At 42.1% G+C, this 11010-nt stretch overlaps 1 protein-coding gene across 1 annotated transcript; it reads left to right on the plus strand.

Moving 5' to 3' along the window:
- Positions 1 to 379: 379 nt before the first annotated feature.
- Positions 380 to 9641, plus strand: copb2 (COPI coat complex subunit beta 2). The gene is made up of 22 exons (XM_086203379.1): positions 380 to 542; positions 1140 to 1277; positions 1402 to 1488; positions 1640 to 1766; positions 1875 to 2023; positions 2123 to 2269; positions 2787 to 2886; positions 2961 to 3103; positions 3272 to 3471; positions 3578 to 3688; positions 3855 to 3943; positions 4048 to 4154; positions 4288 to 4431; positions 5620 to 5750; positions 5880 to 6087; positions 6230 to 6340; positions 6802 to 7016; positions 7102 to 7240; positions 7576 to 7713; positions 7836 to 7913; positions 8043 to 8264; positions 8629 to 9641. The coding sequence occupies exons 1-22, from the start codon at positions 540 to 542 to the stop codon at positions 8722 to 8724; spliced, it is 2883 nt and encodes a 960-aa protein (XP_086059505.1). The 5' UTR covers positions 380 to 539; the 3' UTR covers positions 8725 to 9641.
- Positions 9642 to 11010: the final 1369 nt, after the last annotated feature.

Raw genomic sequence — 11010 nt, forward strand, 5'->3', positions numbered from 1 at the left:
GCACGTCATCACTTCCAATTCACAATTCACGCGAGATTTTACTTCAGGAAATGGTGATGAGATCTTAGTTTCATTTGGTTGTACTGAAAAAACTAAATTCCGTTCACCGATAAAGAATCGTTTAAATGATTCGTTCACCAATTCGTTTAGTGCTCAGTCTATTCCAGTGTTGTGGTCCTCAGAAATAAGTAAAGATCAGCTCGGTGAAAACTACACTTTGTAAGATACAACTTGTGGCATCTTATGGCATCATTTATCTTAAAATCTAATTATCTCAAAAGCTGGTACAATAATTCTAGGAAAAACGTTCCCTTCGTTCCCTTTGCACCTTGAGTTGAACGGATCATCTTCAGGAAGTGAACGAGTTCGATACGTTAACCCAAGAGATTTGTTTATTTGAATGATTCGTTTGTGACGAGTCGAGGCTCCCAGGAAGTTCCACGTCAGTGTCCAGCGTAACGCTCGGTGAAAACGCAACAATTTGGACCTCTATTACCACGGCTCATTATACATTTACTGCGACAACTTGGCGATAAAACATGGTAAGAAACATTTGGAGGCGTCCCAGTTTCTTTCAGTACATACAATCAGATTATCATGTATTATTTTGATGTCAGTTCTTGAAAATAGCTTAGCGGCTAACTAGCTAAAGTAAGCGTAAGAGCTAGCTAAAGGCTATTTACTTTTTTAACCGTGGCTCGACAACATGAAGCTCTCTCAGTTACATATGTTTGTTTTCGAATGTATGATCATAGTTTGCACCATTAAAAGCTAAAGGGAGGCATTGCGTGCCCTGTATTAGCATGTTAAATCTGCTTCCTTGTAGTACTACAGTTTACCGGTCAGTCGTAAATCACCGATGGTTTCAATCACAGGTATTTTCAATGTCAACCGTTCTTCAACTGTTTATCAACATTGGTGTCATCGCCAGATCAACCAGAAATAGAAATACGAATAGAAATTTTAAAAAATCGATATCAACCATTCTGACGGTTCCGATGAAATAACGACATCTATTCAATGTCGTCTTGCTGTCTGGGGTGTCTTCGGTTTACAGAAAAGCGTTCCAATGCTAACGTGTAGAGCAGTAGCTTATAATCAGAGTTTGCACTGTGGAAATGACACTGACGTGTTTTCAGCCTCTGAGGCTGGACATTAAGCGGAGGCTGACCGCCAGGTCGGACCGAGTGAAGAGTGTGGACCTCCATCCAACGGAGCCATGGATGCTAGCCAGTCTGTACAACGGCAGTGTCTGCGTGTGGAACCACGAAACACAGGTGACACACTCACATCTCTGCAACTAAATGGTTGAAATCACACGTTTTAATGAAAAGGACTAATACAATAAATGCAAACATTAAAAAAAATAAATTCAATCATCAAGAATAACTGTTTTTCCAGACCCTTGTGAAGACTTTTGAAGTGTGTGACCTCCCTGTCAGAGCCTCTAAGTTTGTGGCCAGGAAGAACTGGGTCATCACAGGAGCTGTGAGTATAGGTGTACCACATGTCACTGTCCTTGTGTTCAATTAGCTGGTACCAGATTTCTGTTTTTCTCTCTTTAATGAATATTATTATCAATTTCTAAGCACTTAGATGACACTAATAACAAGAACGTTTCATTTCCTCCTCTGCACAGGATGACATGCAGATCCGTGTGTTCAACTACAACACTTTGGAGCGTGTCCACATGTTCGAGGCTCACTCAGATTATATCCGCTGCATCGCTGTCCACCCAACCCAACCCTACATCCTCACCAGCAGTGGTACACAACTAAACTCCTGACTGGCTGCAGACAACAAACAGTCGCATGCTTGTAATGCAGTATATTCCATGAGTATCCACACACTAATTTGTGTCTCTGTCTGTGTAGATGACATGTTGATCAAGCTATGGGACTGGGACAAAAAGTGGTCCTGCAGCCAGGTGTTTGAGGGTCACACCCACTATGTCATGCAGATTGTCATCAACCCTAAGGACAATAATCAGTTTGCCAGCGCATCCCTGGACAGGACGATCAAGGTGGGCACCACCTCGCTTGAGTTGCTGTGTATTGTATTGAATCATAGAGTGGGTGCACCACATTCATTGATTTCATAAATGCTTGTCATGTTGTTTCAGGTTTGGCAGCTTGGCTCTTCGTCTCCCAATTTCACCTTGGAGGGCCACGAGAAAGGAGTCAATTGTATTGACTACTACAGTGGAGGAGACAAGCCCTACCTCATATCAGGGGCTGATGACCGCCAGGTTAAAATCTGGGACTACCAGGTTCGTAAACCTGTTGCCCTGTTTCTAAAATTCTCTTTAAGATTTTTTAAAGTTGGACAAAGAGTGGCGACTACATGTACATGCACCAATTACTCCACTATTACTCAATTTTTTTTTTATTTCAGAAAATGACAATATTATTGTTTTGATATGTGTTAAACTGTTAACATGGCAAAGGAGAATAATAATCAGTTCATGACAGTTTGCATGAAGTTGCGCAAATTCTGTCTCACTTGGCTTTTCAGAAAAAAACTAAGCGCAGACCTAAAATTTGCCATTGTTGTAACATTACACACCGATACTTTACAGTCATGACACCTAATGTGCATTCATGAAAAAAGCAAGTGATGTCACATGTTATTCTATAGGCCACTCTACCCCAAATCTGTTTATGTTAATTATTTGAAAAGGGCCACTGTATATCAACCAACATTCTGACAAATGGACGAATAGACTATTTTTGTATTGACAGTCCTATAATAATGATAATAATAGCAAATATTCCTCATTGTGGTAGAACAAGACCTGCGTTCAGACTCTGGAGGGCCACGCCCAGAATGTCTCCTGTGTGAGCTTCCATCCAGAGCTGCCTATCATAATCACAGGGTCGGAGGATGGTGAGAGCACGCACACACACGTATTGCATCTGTCCTCCTGCGGCATTGCCTAACAATACCTCTTTCTTATGTAGGAACTGTACGTATTTGGCACTCCAGCACATACCGCCTGGAGAGCACCCTGAACTATGGCATGGAGCGGGTGTGGTGTGTATGTGGCCTCAGGGGCTCCAACAATGTAGCGCTGGGCTACGATGAAGGCAGCATCATCATCAAAGTGAGTACCAGATGGTAATTCTCTTTTCTCTTGTGGTTGTGAGACTGCCGCAATGACATGTTAACAAAAATCAATTATGTATGTAAAATCACCATGTTAGAGGGCAAAGATGGAACAATAAGATACAAAACCTGCTAGAAATGAAGTATCGTGTCCTTGTTGGGATAGGTGGGTCGTGAAGAGCCTGCTATGTCGATGGACACCAACGGGAAAATCATTTGGGCCAAACACAGTGAAGTACAGCAGGCCAACTTAAAGGCTATGGGGGATGCAGAGATCAAGGATGGAGAGAGACTTCCCCTGGCTGTAAAAGACATGGGCAGCTGTGAAATTTACCCCCAAACCATCCAGCACAACCCTAACGGAAGGTATGCTCACCCTCACCTACACACACCGGTGCTTTTGACTCGATCACACAATAAGATCTCCCTCCGAGGAGCTCTGTCTCAGTTTGAGCTCTGGTTTGTCTTCCAGGTTTGTTGTGGTGTGTGGCGATGGCGAGTACATCATCTATACTGCTGTGGCTTTGAGGAACAAGAGCTTCGGCTCAGCGCAGGAGTTTGTTTGGGCACATGACTCATCTGAGTGAGTTCAGTCAAGATCATCATCCATCAGTTGTTCTTGATTGTAGTTTGTCCCATGTTTAGATAAATTAACAGAACAAAAACACTGTTGTATGTATTTAGTCTTGTTGAATTATCACCCTGTTTTGCTCAAGATAAGTGGACAATACACCTTCTTTTTCCAACAGATATGCCATCAGAGAAAGCAACAGTATCGTCAAGATCTTCAAGAATTTCAAAGAAAAGAAATCGTTTAAGCCTGACTTTGGAGCTGAAGGTAACGAGAACGTTTCTGTTGAGGATCTGTGGATTTTGGAACTTGTTCACAGTTTCTAACTGCATAGCTGCATGTTTTCTCTCTGCCCCCCCCCCCCCCCGCAGGGATCTATGGAGGTTTCTTGCTGGGTGTGAGGTCAGTCAATGGACTGGCGTTTTATGATTGGGAGAACACAGAGCTGATCCGTCGCATCGAGATCCAGCCCAAACATGTGAGGCTGAATTTCTTGTCATTCTCAGGCTTTCCATTCTGCACATTTTGAATTCTTGCGTGGGAACTTTTTATCTAATCACGCTTAATCTTTAATCTGATTCTCATCTTGATGTTTGTCACTTTTCTCCCAGATCTTCTGGTCAGACTCTGGTGAGCTGGTCTGCATTGCTACTGAGGAGTCTTTCTTCATCCTTCGCTACCTGGCAGATAAAGTAGCTGCCTCTCAAGAGAACAATGAAGGAGTGACAGAGGATGGTATCGAGGATGCCTTCGAGGTCGGGGGTCTGGATTATTTTAGTTCTGGTGTTCTTGTCTTGAGTTACTCACACAAGGTCTTTCTAAAAAAACTACCGTATTTTCCGCACTATCAGGCGCATCAGATTATAAGGCGCACCTTCAATGAATGGCCTATTTTAAAACTTTTCATACCGCATTATAAGGCGCATAGAATAGAAACGACTGTCGTGGCTGGGGTTGCGTTATGCATCCACTAGATGGAGCTGCGCTAAAGGGAACGTCAACAAAACAGTCAGATAAGTCAGTCAGTCAAACTTTATTAATAGAATACAAACCAACGTTCTGACAACTCCGTTCACTCCCAAAACAAGTTAGTGTATTCACAATACGGTACCGTACGTACCAGTAGCTGTGTGACTGATAGCCTTGAGTTTGAACTCTGCGTCGTAAGCGTGTCTCTTGAAAGGTGCCATTTTAGGGTCTTTATACACACACAAGTGGTGTGGGACTGGAATTCCCCTTTACCGTTTTTACCGCTGTTACTTTGGCGACGCCCCCTGACTTCAGTAGCCATAATTAACCAATATTGATCCATATATAAGGCGCACTGTCGGTTTTTGAGAGAAAATTAAAGGCTTTTAGGTGTGCCTTATAGTGCGGAAAATACGGTAAATTGACATAAGTTTTTTACTCTAACATCGTAAATGTACTCAACCTTTGAATTTAATTATTATAATAAATAACATTATGTTTAGCATTTGAACATTTAAGAGGTAAAAGTTGAGCTGAGCATTATAAGTTGAAGTTTTCATAGCCATGATTATTGTTATTATTATCATTATTATTTCTGGGTTATTTCCTTTTAGATAGTCTTAAATCCGCTTTATGCTCAAGATGATCAAAAATGAGACCTAACAAGCTCAGTTCAGTTGTTTCTTCTTCTACCTGCCAAACACCGTCCCACTGATAACACGTCAGCTACAGGATGTGTATATTTGCCATCAGCCAATCAAACCCTCAGGCCAGGCCAGCAGATGTCTTTACATTTATTGTATTACAGGAAGGAATGCCAGGATATGTTGCATTATAATTAAATTCCAGCTAAGGGCTTCGAGCACCTCGTCTGTGATCCGCGTTCTTTTTCACGCAGAGTTTGAAAACACTGTCATTTTCGTCATGTGCATCAATTACTCCTGAATCCTGATGGTTGATTTGACTCCCTCCAGGTCCAGGGGGAGATCCAGGAGATCGTGAAGACCGGACTTTGGGTGGGAGACTGCTTCATCTACACCAGCTCAGTGAACAGACTCAACTACTATGTTGGAGGAGAGATCGTCACTATCGCTCACCTGGACAGGTAGATTTTGAGGCAGTTGTTCATGTAAAATGGAATCAGATTTTTAAGGTTGTACATGGCATTTATCTCCAACCACCTGTAAACCTCATTGGTACTCTGATGTAACAGCTTTGACTGCTTCCTTTGCAGGACGATGTACTTACTGGGTTACATACCCAAGGACGACCGTCTGTACCTGGGAGACAAGGAGCTCAACATCGTCAGCTATTCCCTGCTGGTCTCCGTCCTTGAGTACCAGACCGCTGTAATGAGGAGGGATTTCGGAATGGCCGACAAGGTGCTCCCAACAATTCCGAAAGAGCAACGCACCAGAGTGGCCCATTTCCTGGAGAAACAGGTCAGGGAATAGCACTTGCTGGACTAAAAAAATTAAGGGCAATACTGCTGAAATTGATATTGTTACACACTGTTAGATTGACTGGTGTTTTGAAACATACACTCTGTGTTCATAGTGAGTCGACGTGTCTTTGTGTCCTCAGGGTTTCAAGCAGCAGGCGCTAGCAGTGTCCACAGACCCCGAGCACAGGTTTGAGCTGGCGCTGCAGCTGGGAGAGTTGAAGATCGCCTACGAGCTGGCTGTGGAGGCTGAGGTGAGATGCTGCTCCTGCTCTCGAATGCCCTACTTCTATTTTGTCACTGTTTTTTCATTTAGAAAAAAAAAACAAAACACCTTTTTAAAAAAAGGAATTTATTTTCACTGTTGGACATTTCTTATAAAGAAGGCTGTATGTCGTATCTGTCTCAATATCTTGAGTGAGGGAAATGACCTGGGAAATGTTTCCTTGAGGAATGAGGTCGTGTTGTTGCCCTCTCTGCTGCTTGTGGCTTGACATCTTTTAAACTCTTAAGAGTCAAAAAGTACTGCTGCAGGCCTGTGAAGTAGGTTGTAAAAACTGGGATATTGTATATACCGTACTAGCCATCCTCAACCGCCATGTTCACTGGCTAGGTTACTCTGTAACAAAAATTGTTTCTTCTTTCACCTCCATTTTAACTTTTTTTAAGAGACTCCTGTCATCCGGTTAATGAATGTCTTTCGTCACTTTTGCAGTCGGAGCAGAAGTGGAAGCAGTTAGCAGAGCTAGCTATCAGTAAGTGCCAGTTTGGCCTGGCCCAGGAGTGTCTGGATCACGCCCAGGATTATGGCGGCCTGCTCCTCCTCGCTACAGCCTCTGGCAACGCCACCATGGTGGCCAAGTTGGCTGAGGATGCAGAGAGGGATGGCAAGAACAACGTGGCCTTTTCCACCTTCTTCCTGCAGGGGAAGTAAGTACCAATCCACTGACTCAGGATCAGTTGAGTGACACTCGTTTTTCAGCATAACTGATGTTTTCTTGTCTTTTCTCCACAGACTAGATCAATGTTTGGAGCTACTGATTAGAACCAACCGTCTCCCTGAAGCTGCGTTCCTGGCTCGTACCTACCTGCCCAGCCAGGTTTCCCGCGTGGTCAAACTTTGGAGGGAAAGTCTGGCCAAGGTCAACCAGAAGGTCAGCCGCTAACTGCTTGATTACCCATTTGAAACAATATTGCTACAGCAATTTTTTTTTTTTGACTTAAAGATAAATTGAACCAGAACCATGCAAACAATGGTCACTATGGAGAGCAGCCTGAACTTTGTGGCATACAGAAGGAGCAAACAGGACAAAAATAAAAACTTTAATGTGTATTTTGGACATTTTCTAAGCCACTTGCCTGAAAGAATTCATGTTGAAATCAAATTTACCAGTGCATGAAAACAGAAGTCTTTTTGCCCTAAAAAGAGAAAAGTATTTGAGTGGGTGTGATCATTTTTGTTCTTGAACATGAACTGTTTTCCTTGCAGGCTGCTGAGTCTTTAGCCGACCCCACCGAGTATGAAAACCTTTTCCCAGGGTTGAAAGAAGCCTTCGCCGCTGAGCTTTATCTCAGAGAAACCTGCATAGGAACCACCAGGCCGGCCAGGGATTATCCTCTGGTCACGGTGAGCTGTTGTCTGCGGAGGATAGTGTTTAGCCTTAACTGACCATGAATTGTCCTTGTATGATAATATTTCTACAGTTATATTTTGGCCTTATCTGAAAGTGTTTTTTTTTTTTTTTACAGCCTAACGAAGACAGGAATATTCTTGATGAGGCTCAGGGATTTGAGTCCCAAGGAACTTTCCTTTTTCCACGCGCTGAGGTTTGACACTCTTCTAATAGTAGCCAATTTACATGTCTTTTGCGGCTAGGATTCATTTTTAATAAACAGATTGAACATATACTGTATACTTGGTAGCATTTACATGTTCATCTGTCTGATTGTGTCCAGGAGACAAAGGCAACTGAAGCAGCTCCTCCAGAGGTAGCAGATCTGGTCAATCTGTCAGCGCCGGTTGCTGCAGCAGCAGCGGAGGTTGTCGCTTCTCAGCCTGAACCTGCACCTGTGCAGGACAAAGAGGAGGAGGAGCAGGAAGAGGAAGAGGAGGAGGAGGAGGCAGAGGAGGATGAAGAAGAAGAAGACCCAAAGTGCTCAGAGTCGCAACAAGATAAGGTAACGCTTGTCTTTCTCCTGTCCGTATCTTTGAGTGTTCCTCTCTCTGCATGTAACTAAAAATGTGTGATGGGATTATTACTGATCATAGGATGCAATGACACGGTTATCGGAAGTAGAAATCAAATATTGCAGATTTTTAAAATTTTCCTACAGTTTTCATGACAAGTAAAACGTCACAAATGAAATAAACCATTGTTCAGGTAGATTTAAGCAGAGAGAGTGTTTAGAAGAGATTAATTCTGCTGGCAAAAATAAAAAAATCATGCCCACTTTTATCCACTGTGTGTGTGTGTGTGTGTGTGTGTGTGTGTGTGTGTGTGTGTGTGTGTGTGTGTGTGTGTGTGTGTGTGTGTGTGTTCAGTGTCTGGATGAGCTGGAAGTGGACCTGGACAACATGGAGCTGGATGACATTGACACGACAGATGTGAATCTGGATGACGACTTTCTAGATGATTGAGACCCTCCATCCCTCTGCTCCCGCCCTCTTCAGAGCTTATTTAAAACCAGAGAGAGACCAAACACACCTCCCCTCCCTTTTTGTATTTGTGCGTAAAAATATAAATAATATTGTCCGTCTACTGCAGTGGTTGATGATGATGTCCATCATGTTTTATTCCCAGAGTCAAAACAGAAATGGTTATTTTGGATGCTTCTTTTTTTTTCTTTTTCCTTTTTTTTTTTTACATTTATGAATTGTTGGAGAACCTTTCACTAACGGTGCATTGAGCTGTTATATTTAGTTTTCGCTTTTTCTGTAATAAAAAACTCAAAGTCCATTCAGTTCAATAAACTGCTGTACATACTCACATTTGACTCGAGTATTTAAACCAAAATAGCATCTTCGTTTAACTACCATGAATCCTGAATCTTTGAAAGTAAAGTACAGCTCAATATATTTAAACACAAGTATTGAGGCATTAACACAGATACGGATACTTGGCATGCAGCTGTTATTCATGCTGTTGATGACAATGTCTTTATCCAGTTGCACTTGAGCTGGTAGGAGTTACAGTAACACAAAATGTCCACAGGACGGCACTTATCATCTTATTAGCAGATGGAATAATTGGTACTGATTTCTCAGATTCCGTGCAGACACACTGCCACTATAAGGAGAATTTCACAAGTGTTGGGTGCATGTTTTATGCAGATGATGTAGTTAAGTCTGTTGGTTTCAAGGTCAATGATTTTTGTCATGATTGGGATCTTTCAGTACACGCAGCATGTATTTTTTTTTTTTTTTAGCAGTTATTTGTTTTAACTGTGAATAATCTCAGAGCACGAACCTATTTTTTATTTTATGCTTGTAAAAATAAGTTTTGATTGCATCCCTTGTTTGTTTTTAATTGTACGATTAAAGTAAGTTCCACTGAGGTTGGATACTTGAACTTGCATATAAAAAATGAAGACATAACGATTTTGTCTCAAGGAGGATAACAAAAATTGAGATTTGTTAGAGCAACATCAGGATTATGTTTTTGTGGCGAATATTACATCACAATTTTAGGCTGGATTGAGGTTTTGCTCACACTTCCTGCTGCACATTTTCACCAGATTGAGGAAGCTGATGCCAGCAGGAGTCCTGTAGGCTGGCATCCTGTCAGTATAGACAGCAAATACGGAAATATTCAAAGATCCAAATAAACTGGTGCAGGTATGTAACTGATTCGCTAAATCTGGGTTGATGACAAGTATGTTCTGAAACAGGTGAAAAATACGTGTCCTTTGCTGAAACTGGGTGTGGCAATGGTGGGAATGATGTGATGTCACCAGATTTTATGGAGCCCTGGAGTGGCCATGAGGAGAAAAAGAAGACCTTTCACCTGATGGTTATGTTATCCTGGTGACTTTCCCTCAAACATCACCACCTGGACAAAGGTTTTATGCTCACCTAAGCAATTCATTTACATTTATTTTTGGTCACTGAAACTTGATGTCATCTGTTATTAACGGAGGTGCCCCCTCAGGGCTGGAAGCGGCTTGATGCTGCGAGCCCTGAGTCATACTCCATCCATCCATTTTCTATACAGCTGTGTGGGGAGGGGGCTGGAGCCTATCCCAGCTGACACTGGGTGAGAGGCAGGGTTCACCCTGGACGGGCGGCCAGTCTGTTGCACGGCCATCAGGAGAAATTAGGGGCTCAGTATTTTGCTCAACACTTCAACATGGTCACAGGGGGAAGTGAGGATGAAACCAGCGACCCTTCGGTTGCTGGACGGCCGCTCTACCTCTGAGCCATGCTGCTCCCTGAGTCATACTCATTGACTGTAAATAAGAAGCTGATGTAACCACACTAGTAACAGAAGTTGTCACTAAATCTTGCTTCTTTGCAAAAAGGTTTGTTTGTGTCTTCTGCAGCTCATCAGATGTTGAGTTATCGACACTTTAATGATGGATCCATAGTGGCATTTTTACAGGTGAATTCTTTAATATTGGGTTGGTTGTTTAGTTGATTGATCACTAATGTGGTTTTTATAATCAAATCAAAGAGCTTTTCTTTAAAATTATTTATCAAAAATGTCCTTTTTAAAACCTGTCATTCTGACAATTTTCTGTTTACTGTAAACATAATCTGAATGTGTTGTAGAATATTTGGATGAATGTTACCAGCATTGTAAGAAGGAAAACTCATAAAACAATAGCTTTATCAAGACACATATCTGTGTGTTGAAGGGAATAAGAAGAACCAAGTTATCAATGAACACTAAACTTTTTGTATCATTTTAATTTTGGCAAAATTCCT

Source organism: Aulostomus chinensis, chromosome 5 (assembly GCF_037954235.1).
Source record: "Aulostomus chinensis isolate RoL2024-O1b breed Wild chromosome 5, RoL_Achi_v1.0, whole genome shotgun sequence".
In the NCBI taxonomy this organism is placed as follows: domain Eukaryota; kingdom Metazoa; phylum Chordata; class Actinopteri; order Syngnathiformes; family Aulostomidae; genus Aulostomus; species Aulostomus chinensis.

Excerpts from the sequence above, each read along its gene's own strand:
- copb2 (XM_086203379.1), top strand. Across the intron at positions 3,689-3,854 it reads TGGGCACATGACTCATCTGA|ATATGCCATCAGAGAAAGCA; the intron begins GTGAGTTCAGTC and ends TTTTTCCAACAG. Across the intron at positions 7,241-7,575 it reads TGGCCAAGGTCAACCAGAAG|GCTGCTGAGTCTTTAGCCGA; the intron begins GTCAGCCGCTAA and ends TTTTCCTTGCAG.